The sequence below is a fragment of the Augochlora pura genome, chromosome 1 (assembly GCF_028453695.1).
Source record: "Augochlora pura isolate Apur16 chromosome 1, APUR_v2.2.1, whole genome shotgun sequence".
Lineage (NCBI taxonomy): Eukaryota > Metazoa > Arthropoda > Insecta > Hymenoptera > Halictidae > Augochlora > Augochlora pura.
Genome location: NC_135772.1, coordinates 19,440,000 through 19,458,175, shown reverse-complemented (window position 1 = coordinate 19,458,175; position 18,176 = coordinate 19,440,000). Strand labels below are relative to the sequence as shown.

At 45.1% G+C, this 18,176-nt stretch overlaps 1 protein-coding gene and 1 non-coding gene across 7 annotated transcripts; one reads left to right on the top strand and one right to left on the bottom strand.

The window, feature by feature from the left end:
- The first annotated feature begins 240 nt into the window (after window positions 1-240).
- Window positions 241-18,077, top strand: LOC144478111 (uncharacterized). Of its 6 annotated transcripts, XM_078195916.1 has the most exons (16): window positions 241-314; window positions 1,291-1,582; window positions 6,643-6,981; window positions 7,488-7,822; window positions 10,330-10,606; window positions 10,827-11,075; window positions 11,209-11,633; window positions 12,450-12,705; window positions 12,800-13,797; window positions 13,970-14,821; window positions 14,963-15,354; window positions 15,491-15,829; window positions 15,909-15,985; window positions 16,103-16,257; window positions 16,509-16,579; window positions 16,740-18,077. In XM_078195916.1, the coding sequence occupies exons 3-16, from the start codon at window positions 6,773-6,775 to the stop codon at window positions 16,902-16,904; spliced, it is 4,800 nt and encodes a 1,599-aa protein (XP_078052042.1). In that variant the 5' UTR covers window positions 241-314; window positions 1,291-1,582; window positions 6,643-6,772; the 3' UTR covers window positions 16,905-18,077. The 6 variants fall into 6 exon arrangements, with proteins under 6 accessions (XP_078052042.1, XP_078052105.1, XP_078051978.1 ...); XM_078195979.1 differs by lacking the exon at window positions 241-314 and having other exon boundaries at window positions 1,132-1,582; window positions 14,966-15,354; XM_078195852.1 differs by lacking the exon at window positions 241-314 and having other exon boundaries at window positions 1,132-1,582.
- Trnac-gca (transfer RNA cysteine (anticodon GCA)) lies at window positions 739-810 on the bottom strand. The gene has a single exon. It is a non-coding gene; the product is annotated as a tRNA-Cys (tRNA).
- Window positions 18,078-18,176: the final 99 nt, after the last annotated feature.

Here is an 18,176-nt window from a genome sequence, read left to right as displayed (position 1 = left end):
GTTTATGTAATTACGACAATTGTAACGAAATGGTTAAAAATTGTATCTCGCGTCTCGTGCCTTCGATGGCGCGTCAGTCGAATAGATGCGCGTAAAGCATCTAATTGTCTAGAGTGAGACAAGTGACATCATTCGTCGGTGTGACTTGCTCCAAATGTAGTTGTACTGATTTCATGCTCTCTTGCTCACTCGCTATTTTCTCTCTTTTTTTGGACTGTGAGGGCAGCACTGTCTCATCAGTAACTTGTCAACCAATCAAAGTAAAGAAAAATTCTATGAGCACCCCCGCTAAGGGATCGAGCTGTGGCTTGGAGGTGAGTGATTGTAGGATTTAGCGTTATTATGTTATGGTTCTGTCATCTTAGAATTTATACATTAATTATACTGCCAGACCAATGATTTTTACTTATTCTATTATTTATGCGTTTCAGAAGGAATGCTTCATTCAACTTGATAATATTTAGAATAGGTATTGAAATTTACGGTCACAAAATACTTTTGATAAATTTGATTTATATAATCTATCTATCCAGACGTAAACAACAGGGCTAAGAACTCTACATAAAATGTACTGTTTTATTAATAATAATTAGCTATTAATAATAAGATGCACGAATAAAATTAGTTTTAACAATATATACGACATAAGAAGCAGTTATCAGGAATATATAAACCGAAAGTTACAGCAGTAATTTTAATTATTTTACAGATTGATAAAACATAAAAAAATAAGAATTCAGGGGGTACCCGGGTTTGAACCGGGGACCTCTCGATCTGCAGTCGAATGCTCTACCACTGAGCTATACCCCCAATTGCTGTACTGATTTCAAAAATAATAAATCAGGCGCAAGGGATATTCTTCACGTCATTTATTTACACAATTATTTATTACACAAATTTTTAGAGGTTCAACCCTTTAATACGTATTTTTCATCTTTTCTTGACAATTGTACACCACATATCCTGTTCTTAAAAGAATATTATTGAGTCCTTACCGAGAGCAAACAATGAACACTCTATGATCCTAGCAATTATACATTAACGTTACAGTTTTACATTGTAAAGTTTTCGTATTATTTCTCTCTCGATTTTTAAACACTTCCCTCACTGTATAAACTTATTTGTTACTTTATTATATCTTCTGTTGTTACTTTGTTATATCTCCTCTCGTTACTCTGTTATATCTTCTGTCATTACTCTGTTATATCTTCTGTCGTTGCTTTGTTATATCTTCTATCATTACTTTATTATTTTATCTCAATTATTTACGACAATGTAAACGTATTTCAGCCGCTGGTCGCAACAATTCGGGCGAAGAAACGAGCTCTGTGCACCGATGCAAAATTGTGCATTTTCTGTTCCTGTTGATACGTCACTGAGACAATGGTAACCAAGCAACCCTTACATTAACTGGTCGCAGTATCAGAGGGTTGCCAGTGCGCGTCCCACCCTCGCGTGGTGCGGTTCACGATCACCAGGTAGAGGGGACCTCGTGGAAGCGCCGTTCAGTGTCCTAAACACACCTGAGGGCATACACCGCGATGGAAAAAATTCAAAAGTTACCGCTACCATTTTCCCGAAAGTAAGCCTCATGTTAAATCGCTTTCCACGGCACTTGTACACCATACGCCAAGCTGAACAGACTTCTATTTTTAATCGAACGCGCACGTGTCTAACACTATTAAGAAACGATGGTCCATGCAACAAAGTGCACTATTTATAACGAACAAACAGACATCGTCGCACATTTTTACGTTACGTCTTACTTTTAATTTTTCTCTATTATAAAAACTTTTTCTATCACGAATCCGCGATAGGAAATTCACCTATCTAGAAAATCATGAAATTTATTAAATAGTTGAATGAAAAATATTGCATTCGAATTCATGGACTGCGCGCAAGGGTTCGAAGATATAATTGAAACATTTACAGACCGCGTTCGAATGTTTTCAACGGCGTAGAATCGCGCGAAATCTACGAAATTAGAAAATTGATTTCGCCCGTTTATCGGCGCGTGTACGGTACGCTTCTGTTATTCGCGATCGTCGTACACCGATCGAACGTTACCGCGTATTCGAAGCATTTAAAGCATTTCGAATAAATTGCGTAATCCGGTATGAATGAATCACTGTAACAATAGGGTCGTTACTATCGCACCGGTCAATTAACTGCGAAATTGCGCTAGATACGCGGAGACACATGCTTTTCATACGCGTCACATGCACGTAAAGCACAGGGCTATAAACACGGCGTTGCATATCCATAAATATTAATGCCCCCGCATACTTGTACGACCGTCTACAATTTCACTTTTACTATGTACCCGCGCGACAAACTACCACCTTGCTATCGGTTTCATATAATTCTCGGACGGTACGCGCGCGTGTTTCATTGAACGGCGAAAAGCGGAAACCGGGGTTCATCAATCAGAGGCGGATAGGAATCGTGGCCACTCAATTTTCCGCGACAAGGCGGCTCCGTAGTGAACGTTTAAATAAATTTCCATTTCATTTTTATTCCGCAGGCTGAAAGAAAAAACAATCTTAAGGTGACGGCCGTTCGCTTGAACTCTTCTGCACAGGGTCGTTCGCTACCAATCCGCGCGCGCTTCTCTCGTCGTCGATCGGTAATCGTGGATGGATCATCGATTCCGGGTCCCCCGATAGACACGATGAATCGAGCGTTCTCACGGTGTTGGCCGCACGTAATCTTACATGAAACTGGAGATGTTATCATTAAATATTAACGACGGGGCGTCACGAAGAGCGAACGGCCTACGGGAATTATTAACGGAGCAATAACGATCGACGTGCGGCACGGTGAATCAACGAAATAACGATTTTCAGTCATCGCCGCGTTAAGGCAACACGTGCACGTGGGTTCGTTGTACGTGTGTATGTATATATCATTAAACGTGCGCCACTTTGTTAGGGTCGGCCACTCTGATTCAACACTTGGCCCCCGCTGTAACGTTGCCTCGCATTTTCGATGCGTTTTCTTCCTGCGCCGTGCGCGCCGGCCTCTCTTATCTATTCAAAGCGGTTGCATTCCGCGCGGCGTTGCTAATTCACCCGGAATTCCAAGAGCCTGTGCCAATAAAAACCGTTTCGAGAACGTAATGCAACAGGGGAAAAAGTCCTCGGTAATGGACTGCGGATCTTTATGCGTTTGAAAACAGTACCTGGTTGATGCGTTAACCATTTGCACTCGAAGCCATTTTTATCGTAAATGTAAAACATATTTCTGGCTTATAATATTTTTAGTAATTTTTTAAGTCTAAACTTTGTTGATTATTATTTTACTTGATTGGATAATTTTACTGGTGTCTCAGAGTCTTTTTCGAATCTGAACTTATATAAATTATTAATGAAAGAAGTCTCGTAATTGACGAAGACTATGATAATCCACCAAATTTGAATCGATACGAAAAATCGGTGATTTTCAGTCACTTTCTCTTTCACCGATTCGAGCATCTATTAAAATCGTTGAAATTGTTTCAAGGATCAATTTATTCGCGAACGATTTCGTTCCAGTGCCGCTCGTTACCCGGCGACTTTTTTCCAAATCGATATGTCGCAATTACTGGACGCGCAGTTGCACAAAAAAGGGGTGCTGCTATCGTGACGATAATTATTCGTCACGAGTGCCGACGCTCGGGGCGCCGCTAACAACGTTGTGTAACACGCGTAACGACGAATTTCGGATGGCAATTTTTTTTCCCCTCCAAAGAAGCACCAATAAAGCCGAATACGTTCGTCGCGTGCGCTTCGGAAGAATCGCGCGTTGGCAAGAATTTGCGGCAGTGCGAAACAGAATCTAGAAGGGATAGATCGTAACTTGAAAACCGCTATCGATTCTCGCGTACTGTTGCACACGTTATAAACTGGCCTGAAGTCTGGTTCCGCGATAGCGTGACACGTGACGAGAAACAGCCTAAGAACGTGGGATAGCGCTGTTTAAGAACGGCAGTAACACCGTTTGCGAATTGCGGGGGAAAATTGGCCCGATGACACACATGCCGCCGGCGAAAACCGATTTTTGCGCTATACGCGAGCGGCGCCGTCCGACAAACCCCGGCTCCTGTCACTCGATTCGATTCCTCGGCGGAATCAATGATTTAATTCGCCGGTGAGCCGTCGTATCGAGTCATTGCGATCGGACTGCGGATCTTTATGCAAAATTCAAATTCTGCGCATCGATTGCAGTAGACTGGAATTAAACGGAAGCCCGTTCCGTAAATAATGCGAGACGGTGTTCTCGGATTGCACGGTCTTCCTGTATTATATTTTTAATAAGGATCGATTGGGTGATAAATTATAATATATATAATTTTTTTTTATTTTCTATGACATATATATTTTAATTTGTGACAGAGTTTAGGAGAAACAAAAAATTACTTTATCCGCAGATTTTCCCCATAAACCGCGTTACAAATCGAAACAATTCGTTCGTAACCACCAAACCGTAACTTCGCGAAATCTGATAGTTCGGGTAACTTCGGCACCTCTCTTCTTTAACTTCGATTTCCGCGAATCGAGCCACGAAAACGAACGTTCGCTCGCACGATGTCGAGCTATCAACGAAGGCACGACGAATCCCGTTTGACAGCCGTTACAAATTGCAACCCGTCGCGATCGCCGTTGATTCGATTGGAATTTTTCATTTTCGAAATGCAGTCGAATGGACGGGTTATACCCCCTTCGTGGGGGGATGGCTTCTCAAGGACAGCCGTCGACAGCCGATGGAAGCGGTATCGGTTGCCGCTATCACGCCAGTCGCGTGCACGGCTTGGACAGTGTTAATTTCTTATCGAACTTCTTTTCCCTTGGAGATTAATCGATTCATATCGCTCTATTTCACCGGGCACACACACTCGACGGGTTGGAACGGCCAACTTTCGGGAAGCGCCCGCTTCTTCCAGCGCCTGCCGGCTTTTAGAACCGTGGCAGGCCAAAGTTTCGTTGATTTTAGGCCCCGCGACGACAGAATTGGGTTCCTCGTTCTGTTATTCGTTGCACAACGCGTCGTCGAAAAATACGAACCCGTCGATCAGCAGTTTTTTTGTTAATTTTATGGTTTTATTTGTGCGTGAGGCTTCTTTCTTTAATTATTTCACGCCCTCTGGTATAAGATATAAAAGAACATTTCTCAATCTAGCATTTAACAAAGAAAACCAAATATTAGAAAATATATGGGAAGTACTCTTTAATCTTATTTAATTCGTTCCATTAGCTTTTTTGAAATGGCATAATTGTTCATTGATCGGAGAAGGGTAAATCCAATGTGAATAATGTTCGCGCTTAATTTCGAATCTCTTCCGATCCCACAGTTCCGCGTAGTAACCAGTTCTCTCGCGATAACTAGGCCTCCAGGCAATTAAAGCGACTGAGACGAATGAGCAGCTGCGCCTTTTAGCATATTCGCTTCTTCTCCCGCTGCTTCACCATGCTTTACGAAGCATAAATTGCTACTGTGGCTCTTCATTGTTCAAAGTTACGTTCGGTATCCAAGTATCGACGATACAGCGTAAACCGGAAGAACATGAATTATGTAAATTGTTTTTTAGGCCTAGAAAAATATTTGCTGATGTAATTCAATATCATTGGTCTTTAATTAGCGCAATTTTATTTCAATGACGATTACTAAGCGAGTTTCACGCGGCGAAATAGGATAGATGGTTTGAACAATTTTAATGCAGATGTCTGTGCTATGTTCAAGCTAGAAAAATTATCGATAAAGAAAATTTTTAGGATTAGCCCAACATTTATTCCTACTTTTAATAGCATTATTGGCTGAGTGAGGAAATGCTGCCTTCATAGATCGAGCGACGAATTTCGAAAAATCGGTTGACCGTCGACGGTCCGTCGATCGCTACGCTAATGAAGAAACGGTGAAAATTCGTCAAGACGCGACCTTGCCGTGAAATCTAGCATAATAGTTCCCTTACGGGTGATAGGTGTTGTGGCGTTGGGTTTCTATGGCAGCGAGTGACCTGGTCAGTCCACCACGTGGACAGTAACCGAGCCTTAAATTCGGGTCGAGTTTAGTGATAAGTTCCTGATAGGATCTGCGATCGTGTCGGCGGCCGTCTTGAGGGAACGAGGTCTCCGGTGTCTGTCAGTCAATTATTAACCAAACTATTCTTTACATCCGCCTATAGAGCGAGGTTTATTAGAAAACTGGCCGGCCGATCGATAACCGCCTACTCTCGTCCCGGGACCAGCGAAAAATCTGCACGCGTTCGCATCATCGTTTATTTGTTTGCGGCGCCGCGGATCATCGTTACGGAATCGGCCCGGTTAACGTATCACCGCGGCGGAGCACCTGCCGTCGCTGTATCGGTGATCATTTTATTGGTGTGGCTTTCGCCGCGGGCTGCTCATTTCCAGTCACGCAGCGGCCGTGTTTACTCCTGCCGCGGCAACAGTAGTTTCAACCCTTTCGGCCAGACAGTGGAAACGGATACCCGGGAAATTACACGGCGGAGAAAGAGTGGCGGAAGAGTCTGACATGGTAGAGACCGGCTCTAATAAATCCAAAAGGATTTTAGAACCCTCTATACATTTAACCCTTTAAAACATGAAAGAAATCATGTCTCAGTAATTGAACTATACTGACGCAGAATTCTATTTCTTTTCAAAGCGCTGACAGACTCTAGTGGGCGGTGCTGCACCGGGCATCCTCTTCGGCGCGATGAGTCCGATCCGTCGACAGGTCGAAAGATGCTACCGCGCGGGATCGGGCTAGTTTCGAACCGGTGCCAGAGACGGGAATGGACACTAAGACTCCTCCAATCCCGTTGAAGGTCCAGGAGAAGCCAAAACCGAAGCAGCCGACGGAAAGCGTGGCCGACGTGTCTCTGCCCCCGTTGACGCCGTACAGGAACCATCGACAGAAACAGAAAACCACCGGGACTCAGTGGTCGCGTGATGCACCTACCGCCATACGGTATCAGGATCATCAGAAAAAAAGGCCTTACAGGTACACTTGCTCTTCTACCCCCTTTTCCTCCTACCGTTTCTCGATCGATACGCATTTCTTCGGGCGTTGTTTAGACCGGCTTTCTCTGTTCTCGGCTGCGGGTTAACCAATTTTCACGCGCGGAAAATATTACGTTGCCTCTCCCGAATTTTGCGAGTGGCTGTCTCTCGTCTCTTCTATCGATGGGGTCAGTTTGATGTAACATTGTATTGCAGAACGAGCTGATACATTATTAATTTTAAATTTCTGCGAAGTAAGTATTAGATGTCTTAAAGATGGTCTTCAAGACGTCCTTAACGTCACTAGACATTTTTAAAAAATCCTCAACGTAAGCAGACATTTTTTAAAACATCCTTCCCATCACCAGATATCATAAAAACATGCTCGTGCTATTTAAAAATATTCGAAGCAAAATTAAATATCCACTTGACAGAAACAGCGACTTGAAAATTTATAATAAATTACTACAGAGCAGAGTACCCTACAGGGCTTGTTAACCGTTGCAGAGTGTTGCAAATCGGCGCGACGCCGTTGATGCACGCCTGCCAGCAGGGCGACAGAGCGAGAGTCCTAAGATTGCTGAAGGAGCAGAAGGAGACGATAGGCTACAGGGATCGGACACTGAGGAGTGCCCTGCATTATTGCATGGACGCTGGAACCGGAGGTGCCGTCGCTGCGGCGGCACCGGAACTAGTAAACGCGCCCGACGCCGAAGGACACACGCCGCTTCATTTGGCAGTCATCGCCGGCGACACACAATTGGTGGCTGTCCTCCTAGCGAACGGTGCCGACGTTAACGCCAAGGACTTGGAGGGGCACAGCGTTCTCCACTGGGCAACTGGTAATTCCTCCTGTTACATTATTTTCCATCGATTTTTGATTTTAATATCGACGAGTAAAACATATGCTATTCTAGGATAATTTTTATTTTTTCCTTTTGCAATAATTATAAAAATGAAAATATTTTTATCTGCCTCCGTTGTCACCTGTATTATATTTTAATTCGACGAATTGAATCTAGGCTATCGAAACAATTTTATAACCACCCCTTCACACTCTAAGGCTCCGAAACGGAGCCATTGAAAATTCGTCTTTAATTCGAAGGCTCCGCTACGGAGACAACGAAGACAAAAGTCTCCGCTCCGGAGCCCTTGAGCGCAAAGGGTGAAATCCGCCCTTGATTAAAAATTATCAGAAAAGACTACTAAACCGACGCGTATCCCGGTGCATTTTCAACGACGCGGCGATACCGGTTTTACGGCCGTGCTCCAGTCAAGGATCATGACATCATTATGCAAATAGCCGAAGAAAAAAAAAGATTGGTAGTAAACTTCCGCGGGAGGAAAGGTCAGAATCGCGAGCGACGCGGTGCTCGAACGATAGTTTGAAAAGCTGCGCAAACCGTGAATTACGGTGGACGGTTATCTTTTCCACGGATCTCCTTTGGCGAAACGGCGAAGGGGGTGGAGAGGGCGGGTCGGACGGAGTATTGGTCAAGTAAGGTTAGTGGGTCAGTTTCGGTGACGACATTCCGGTTCGCCGCCGGAGCAACACGCGAGACCACCGCCGAGATAATCCTACGAGATTGACCATAGTCGTCCTTGATGTATTCAAATGACCGAAGATTTATTGCGGGCCACCGACGAACGCCTCGCCCCGTTCGGCGATTCCGCGCTGTGGAAAAAGTTCTCTAATCTGCGGCCGCATCTGTGTAATTCCCCGACCCGGTCTCGTGCGAGGACGCAAACAATTCGCTCCGCGGGCCGGGAACTTCTTGGAAAGTTTCCCCCGTCTCGAGGCCGGCTGATTGCTGCCCCGACACACTCGGGGCTACTAATCGGTCCCTTCGACGGGCTATAAACCGCGGAACGACGGTGTCTCACGAGCCGATCTCTTTTCGAGCGATGTCGCCGTTCACGATTATCGATAGCTCGCCATGACCAATTTAACGGGGTCGTGGTCCCCTCGTTAGCGACGCTGAATGCACGGTGTCGATCGTAATCGCGGTTGCGTGGTGTCTCTTTTAACAAGTTATTCGCTGGGGGCTTATTAGTGGACTTGTAATTGATTCTGTTAACATCTTTTTATTGAGAGTTTATTGATAGGAGATTATTAAGTCTTTACAATCGTTTGGTGACTTTGAGGGACTAGTGAAAATTGTTACATTGTTTATAAAATAATTTTGATATTATTAAAGACCCTTTTGGAACACTTTAAACTCAATTAACTTCAAAACGATAGTAAGATGATTTAAAGACGTTTCTAGGACATTCAAGACATCTTAAAGAACGTTTCAACTTTATCCTTGCGCCACTTGGATATAAAATTGTCACTACTACCAATTAAAATTTTTACTTCCTCCCACGTGACGTACCTATCTTTACACCGTGATTAAGGTGTTCGCAAATGACTCGAGGTATCGCTGGGCCACTTCAGGTGAAATTTACTTTTACCTAACAAGAACCGTGTTTCCTCGATCGGCTGATTAGAATTTTGCGACAACCATACCCCAGTCCATTAACAGCTTCGGCCGCGGTTTACTATGGCATTCATAACGGAAGATCGCGTGTGCCGCGACATTCATGGTTTTATGAATGTCGGAGGACCTTTTGAGATGTTTTACATGTTCGTTTCATGACGGATTAGGCGTTGCTCGATCTTTTGTTCTTGCATGAAAATGACCGGTTTGACGGCCAGGTTTGCCGGGCAGTTTTTGGTCGAATTATCGCGTTAAAAGCATCGTCGTATATGTGTATGTGTGTGTGTATGTGTATTAGAACAGGAAATTCGAAGCGCGCGATTGTTCATGCATTCTCGTATTAATGACGGCACCGGTTGCACGCGAGTTTTTCATTATTGAGTGGTTTGCGCAGAGCCTTTTTTTAAACGGGATCACCATGACCTTTCATTTCCTTTTGCGTTCGAACACGATGATAAATAATTCATGCGCCTCTTATCTGGAAGCGAGCGGCGACGTTTTGCGCACCCGCGGACCGACTTCTTTGGAAAATAAAATCCCACGGTGAAAGGCTGCTGAATTTATTGGTCCGCGAAACACCATTGTCACGCGACTCGTTACTCTCGAGGACTGGGGGATTTTTAAATTCTCGATCGGCAATTCTCCGCCTTTCGCCTTTCCTTTTCGCAAATCACCAAAATTAATCATAAACTATTCAAAAATCTGTTAGATGCATTAATATGTGTCGCAATACTCAATTTCACCTGCATAAAATTGATCATAAATCACAGAAAATGGAAATGCTGTAATTCGAAAAAATTATTCTCCACTCACAGTTGAATTGTTTTCGAGTCCAAAGGGTTAATGGATTTATTTCTAATTGCATTTAGTGTGCGGCGAAGCGGAATGCGTTCGCCTGGTGCTGGCCGCAGGCGCTCGTCCTTCGACGCCCGATCTACGCGGAGGATCTCCGCTGCACTATGCGGCTCAATGTTGCGGCGCAGCAGCCACCGCCGAGCTAGCAGTGCCGAAGAAGGTTGGCCTGAAAGTCCTGCAAACCCTGTTGGAGTTTGGGGCGGACGTGAACGCGAAGGACGAGGACGGGAGGCAGCCGATCCTGTGGGCGGCGAGCGCTGGCAGCGTTGAAGCTGTCTTAGCGTTGGCTAGGTGAATTTCCAATCCATTAGAACGATTGTTAATTAACCGAAATCCATCTTTGATAATATTCAGACGCTGGGTTATAGGGGATAACATTCAGTCAAAAACTTCTCGTAAATTTTTATTAATTTATAATCGATATGTACAAGAAATTTATGAAAGATGATCTTCATTTTGCACTGTGCAGCTTGAGAATAGATGTGCTCTAAGACCAATGATTAAAATGTAGAGCCGGTGGTTCAGCTGCCGCAGGAGCCGCGGACAAGGATGGCCTGACGGCTCTCCACTGTGCCGCGTCCAGAGGGCACGCCAGGTGCGTGGAGACTCTGGTGAATTTGTGCGGCGCCCACCCCGACCACGTCGACGACAATGGCTGCTCGGCGTTGCACTACGCGGCCACCCTCGGCCATGCCGACGCCACTGCTTTGATCCTTAAATTGGGCGCCGATCCTAATCGGCAGGATCGCAAGGGTAGAACGTGAGTAGAGCGGAGACAATAACCCTTTACATTATAAATAGTTATATCCATAAAGTAGTATAATATCATTGACATAATCTAAATACTTATTCATGTAATTATATTAATTACATAGCCGTTTAATAAATTGCAGACCAGCGCTCTGCGCAGCAGCCAAGGGTCAGCTGGAGACCCTGAAGATCCTAGCGCAGCATGGCGGCTCCCTCTACGCAAGGACGGTGAGAGGAACCGGTGTCGCGCACGAAGCAGTGGCTTCCGGGAGAATCGAGTTGATAAAATGGCTGGCGAAAAAGCGGCCAGGTACTTTGGACGTAGCCACGCACGATGGCAAAACGCCGTTGCACGTGGCTGCCCTTCACGGGCACTTAGATTGCTGCAAAGTCCTTTTGGATAACGGCGCCAGGATCAACGCGGTGCTTCGCACTAGCAAGGGCAACTTGATGACTGCTCTGGATGCCGCGCTTTACAGGGGACATAGAGACTGCGCTAAACTGATTCAGATGCACGGCGGGACCACGGCGCATCAGCTGAAGATGCAGAAGACTGTACCGAATAAAGGTCAGGTTAGGTACATATACTTGTGACTCTCGGTTCTCCTCGTTTCTGCGAGGATAAAAAGGTTTTTTGAGCTGGGCGATGTTGCTGTAGGAATTTTTTAAATATTCTGCAGTCTTGGGATATTGTTGGGTGTGTAGCTGAAGGTTGTAAAATTGATTTTGTATATAAAGTTGAGAAAATTTAATAGATTGCTGAATGGAATAATGACAGAGAAAAATCTAGGATAATAGTTGGTCAACTTTAATTAATAATAACACCGCGAGAAATTATCATAGGGTGATGAATTTTTTTTTAAATTAAAGCTTGAAGCTTCTACTATAAGGTAGTTTATCTGGATTTTAAGTTTGATGTATTCTTATCGCTGTAATTCTTTAAATGTGAGACCATGTTTGTCATATTGAAAAATTGCCAAGTTTGACAAAATCCACAGAGTCGGAAAAATTTTTTTCGGAGACGCCGTTTACAGGAGAATAAAGCTTGATTCTTCCCCTTTAATTAAAAAAAAACGAAACCGAGTTGCGATTTTTTCTCGCAAAGTTACAGCACTTTAAAGTAACCCTTGTACTCAAGGGGTGGGATCAGGGTTACATCAATAAACAAGGTCGCTTTAAACTGCTGTAACTTTGTGGAAAAAAATCGCAGCCACGATTCGTTTTTTGTACGTTAAAGGGGAAAGATGGAACTTCATTTTGCAGTAAACGACATCTCTGAAAAAAATTTTACAAAGTCTGTGCATTTCGTCAAAGTTGGTAATTTTCAATGTGACAAACACTACCATTTTATATCAACCAGTCTTTTAACTTGCACCGCATGCAGTGTTTGCAGCGAGGCTGCAGATGAGGCACGTGGACAGCAGCACAGACTCTGAAAGCAGCCCCCGTAGACGAGATCGTGGCCACAAGCTCCCTGATCTATACTACGAGGAGCGATGGATCGAGAAGAGAACGCGGCGAAGAGGAAACCTGCGGAAACTGGTTCGTCAGGACAGTCGCAGTTTCAGCGAGGAGGAAGTCAGACTTTCGAAGACTTCCTCGAAGAGAGACCCTAGGAGAGCTCGCAGCGAATCAGCACGGTAATGACGCTCCGAAAAGATTTCAATTTTATCTGAGAATAAAAGAAATGAAAAGGACAAATAACCAGCTACCCTAATCGTTTCCTTGCTTCAGCTACGAAGAGGACGACACGGACCAAAAGGCTCGCCGAAGACGAAGTAAAAAGCGTTCAGCGAAATCAAGGCGCGACTCCAGCGAGTCTTCCATCGAGTCAGAGAGCTGCGAACCGATCGACGATCACGTTAAAAGAAGGTCTGCGAAGCGGCGCGAAGACGTCAAGCCGGACAAGAGCAACGGAACCGAAAACAGAGAAGAGTTTCGCAAAGAGGACGAAGATGAGCAAACGGTGAGCGACGACAGTCTGGAAGTGGTAGTGGTGAAACGATCCCTGGAAAAGAAGTGTGAGAAGGTTGTATCAGGAAGAAGATCCAAAACGCCTCGAGAGAGCTCGAAGGAGACGAAGCTCACGAAGACGCACCGGAGCACGAGACGAAAACTGAACTCCAGCAGATCGAAATCATCCAACAATGGCGACAGTACAACTGATCGAATGCAATCATCCGACAAAGCCACCAAAGAGTCCCAGTTCCAGGAGACAGGCACGCCGAGGACGTCAATCGACGAGGACAGGGACACGCAGGAGAAGATCATCGGAAGTCGATACCGCAGAGACGTAACCGACAGCACCAGCCAGGAAACGGTTGAACGAGTTGTGGTCACTGCCATGGTCCACAAGGATCAGCCTCCGGACACGCCTAAGTCCGTTCTGGAGACCTCTAAGGAAGTTACTTTCGACGATAGATTGCGAACGGAGATCATCGAGACGGAAGAAGTGATCAGGGATGCTGGGTCCAGCGCTGATAAGGTGGATGATATTGTGGAGCATAGTGGCGAATCTGGCAGCAGTCTCGTGATGAAGGCAGCTAGCTTGAGGAAGGGCGTGGAGGAGAGGAGGCAGCAGATCACGCAGGGAAAGGCGCAGAGGGAAAGCGATAGGAGAAAAAGTAGGGACGAGGGGAAGGACGATGGAGCTAAGACGGGCGATGGTGACGAAGGCAAGGGATCCGACAGGGGGAAGGAAGAGGACAAGAAGGAAGGGGAAGATGAGATAGGTAGGACTCTGGACGAAATGCGGCGTTCTTTACCATATATCGAGTTATTACATAAGCAATTATAGTCGCAATAATATCGTGTTTACTATGACTTACCGCGACCTGTATAACCCCGAAGCTATGATATCTTAAGAACCTTCTCTGTAAACTTTCTGTAGAGTCCTCTTTCTAGGCAGGTTAGACGCACACGCGACGACCGAGACGGAAAGCCCCACTTTGGACTCCCAAAAGGACTACCGCCGCCTGGACACCGAGCACGAGGAGGACAAATCCGAAGGGGCGACGTTGAAGTCCGTCGACGAGAAGACGGACGCGTCAGGGCGTACTTCCAAAGACGAGCAGGATGAATCGGAGCAGACGAGCAGGTCCGAGAGCCTCACCAGAGACTCGCAAAGAGGAGATTCCACGCCGAGAACGGCCGTCGAAGATATCCCGCCGTCGGACGACGAAGAGAAGAAGTCGGCCGTCGATGACGCCGGTGGTAAATCGAAGGGTAGACGGGGTAGCGTGAAGAGGAGGCCGTCCGTCGACGAGAGGAAGTCAAAGTCGTCGTCGACGCAGTCCAGCGGGAGTCCTCAGAAGAGTGGTCGCAAGAGGAGGGAGTTCAAGAAACGGGAATCGTCGACGAGAAAGAGTTCGTCGAAGTCGTCGGAGAAGACCAGCGAAGAGACAGTAGAGGAAGCTTCGCTGTCAAAGATGGGGACTGCTGAAGTCAAAGAGACTGCTGATATGGCTTTGATAGAGGACTCGAGAAAGGAGTCGCCAGATGATAAGGAGCAAGCTGACTCGGCGCGAGGGAAGTCCGTGGACCTCTCTTCGGCGTCCAGGGACTCCGCGCTGATGGAGGAAGCCGATGATAGGTCGCTGAGCGTTGACACGCCTGTTGCCACGAAGAGGAAGCTGCCGGGTGAGGAGGAAGTCGTGGAGGCTTCATCGCCGACGAAATCGAACTTGGAAGACGAGGCGGAGTCCGAGGAGGCTAAGAAGAGCAAGAAGCTGTCTATCGAGGACGCGTTGGCCACCGGTGAGCAATTGAGTATTATTTATCCATGTGTTAGGTAACTTAAAAATACATTCAAGCCATCTCTCATCCGCCATTATACAGTATCAAAATGCACTTACATTCCATCAAGTATGAAAATAATTAAAAAACATCCCCGTTCAGCAGAAAAAGAAAGCTTCCGGTACATCGACGAGAGTTCCTCGAGCTCGCCGAAGTCTGCCCAAATGAGACGTTCGAGGCCGTCGACGGGAAAAGCAAGGGCTGCGGGAAGATCATCGTCCAGGTCGAAGAAATGTCTGTTCGAGAGCTCGGAGGAACGGTCGCCGGATCGAAGTGCCATTGTCGCTGTGATCGAAAGTCCAGAGTGGGACGACGAGGACGAAGAGATCGCGAAAGAGTTAAGAGACGTGATCGGGGAGGACGATGAGCACGAGACGGAGCTCGAAGAGGACAACGAGATCGGCGTGGTCAGGGTTCTCCCTAGCACCAGCGAGGAAGAGACGTCGCGCGTGGGTGCTGACGAAAGGGGCGGGGACGCCGACACTTTGCCTCAAGTGAGGCTTTTACTATGATCAATACTATGAACTAAGAGATCATAATTTTATTCCTAGTCTAGTATACTAAATATACTTGTTAAAATGCGATAAGGGGTTGATTGAAGTGAACGAACTCTGTTTAATCCACAACCAGGTGCAATCCAGTACTCGCACGCGCGTCACGAGAATACAAAGTCCCGAGGACAGTAGAACGAGCCGATTGCAAGGGAAACAGCGTCGTGACAGCGGCGGCAGAGACAGCGGGATAGAGCCTAGTCCGAGGGTGTCGAGAATACCGAGGAGGAGGATCATGAAGTGTTGTCCAATCACTGCGAAACAACAGGCTCTGAACATGGAGACTATTACGAGGGACGTGCAGATCAGTTTAAGAAGATACCACCTGGAGAGAAAGATATTTTTCCAGCTGATGGAGCTGAAGAGGCTGCAGATACGACATGGCAGAGCCAATGAGCATGTCTTAGTTAAAAGACAAGTAAGTCATTCTTGATTTTTGCTATGAACAATTAAAATGGATTAAGATAAAGACGTCTTCTGATTTTATTATGTTTTAGGTTGACGCCTTCCATAAAGCGGGGATGTCTGGACCAACCCTCGGGGTGGCGAAGTACGACCAGCCCTTAACCTTCAGGTTATTTCAGATATTGTCGTTTATAGATCACAGAATTGATAACTAAAAAATTTTTGGCAACAGTTATAAGAAAGTATTATAATATTTAGTATTATATTATATATATTTTTTTATCAGACACTTCGAGAGCTTTTTGTACGACCAACTGAGAAAACTTCAAAGAAGACCAGCCACCCCGGACTTCTGCACCGAGGCGAAACAGTGCACCCAGAAAACGCATCGCTGTCACCACGCAACAAGCGCTTACACATCTTTTCCCGTGTACACGTATCGTACGTTCTCGCAGTATAATTTTTAACAAGTGAATTCCAGAATTCCATGTCCGACTTTCGATTTCCAAAGGTTATAATGAAGCTTATATTAAATTATTATATGAAAGGTTTAAGGTGCGCGCCTTTGTGGTTGCATTATATCGTTGCTCGAGATGATCGCGAGGAAATGGAACTCTGGAAACGGGAATACAATAAAGACGATCTTCAAAAGGAGTCAGTTACCCTATTGTGATTGTAGATTATAATTGCAGTAGGTGGAGGCGGCCAAGAACCAGCAGATCTTCTTCCGAAGATAGAAAGCCGTGGGAAGGGCCAAATGACGGTAATTTTCGCTCGTGTAACCCTTCGCGCTCGAAAAGTAACAAATAAGGACCAGTTGACGTAATCGCGAAATTTTAGATATATAAAATCACCGATTTGACATAATTTATTTCTTATACTTCGTATTGAGCAAGGTTCAAAGAGATCTCTGTTTTCGACAGGTGGAGGTGACGCACGGAGAAGAGAAACAAATAATAGCTCTTCCAGCTGAAAGACTGGACCGCACAAAGAAATATTACGTCACGTTCACCGTGAAAGGGGAAGCACACGAATCAGAGAAGCCCAAACCGGCGTCCGGTATCCAGAGAAATGCCAAAAGCGTTTGAGAAGACAACGACACCAGTGCCTTCGCGTTACCCAACAGATTCGCTTAACACGTTGACTGCCATAGTGGTTCGGTTAGCGACGCCATTAACCTTTTCGATTCTAGTGCCGGATATATCCAGCACCCAATGTTACGCACCGAAAGGGTTAATAACCAAATTGCGGATGCTTATGCGAACACTGATCGACAATTAAATAAATAATTAATTTCTGATTCAAATTAAGATTCGAGCAAAATGAATGCCACGTATTTTGTTAAACGCTACGCAATGCCATAATTTAGACAATCCTGAACGCCGTAACTGCATAGAATCCGCAATTTCTCAACAGCTGGCGCTATCCAATTCTTTAAAAAAAATTTTAAGATTCGATGTAAAAATCGTTCGTTTTTACGACGAATCGTTTCTGTTCTCGCCGTTCGACGAGTGTTCAATGTTACGAACAATATAGCGAATTAAAGGTTCGCTAGGCAGGCAACTTGTTAAAATCGTACAAAACGCGTTTCTATACTTTTCTACAATGATTTTCTATTTCTGTTTTCCAGCACGCGATTCTTGTGCGTTATTTATCGGCGTACCGAACCGGAAACAGGAAAACTGCCAGAGGAGAGTATTTCTGTATAAATTGAAATTAACCGCGTCGAACTCCGATGCGGCCATTCCGTTGACAATGTAAAAAAAACTGTTAAATAGCATGAAACAATTGTGTTCCGAGCGTTTTAGTGTAAATAATTGGACGTGCACGAGACTTTCGCGTACCATTCGATTGTAAAACATTTAACGATAGCGTTCTACGAAATTAACGTTGTTCGATATTTCTTACGAAAGAGTATATTACGGTTTCTAAACACTTTCGCGACCGGTGACCGGCAATCTTAATTTTGTCACATTTTCGGCTCTTTAATTGTCGAAGAACAGTGCGTAACTTGATGTAATAAATTGTCAGCAATTAACAATTTAATTTGAACAAAGTCTGGCCGACATCGGCCGCAACAGCGTTAAGAAACATTTCGAATTGTTACATCCCTATCGAAGTTTATCAGATTCTACTGTACCATGTAAAATACAAGACGTTTCGTTCTTGCTGAAGCAGGGACCATGCAATAACCAACGCGCACATGTATATTTGTGTAAAGGGAACTGTTACAAGTGACATGTAATCCTGTGTAAAATAAATCATTCTAACTGCTACAGTCGGCATTTCTAACCTCCCACGACGATTTATTCCATAAAGATGAACATTCCTAAAAAAACAAAAGAGCTATGTACAGTTCG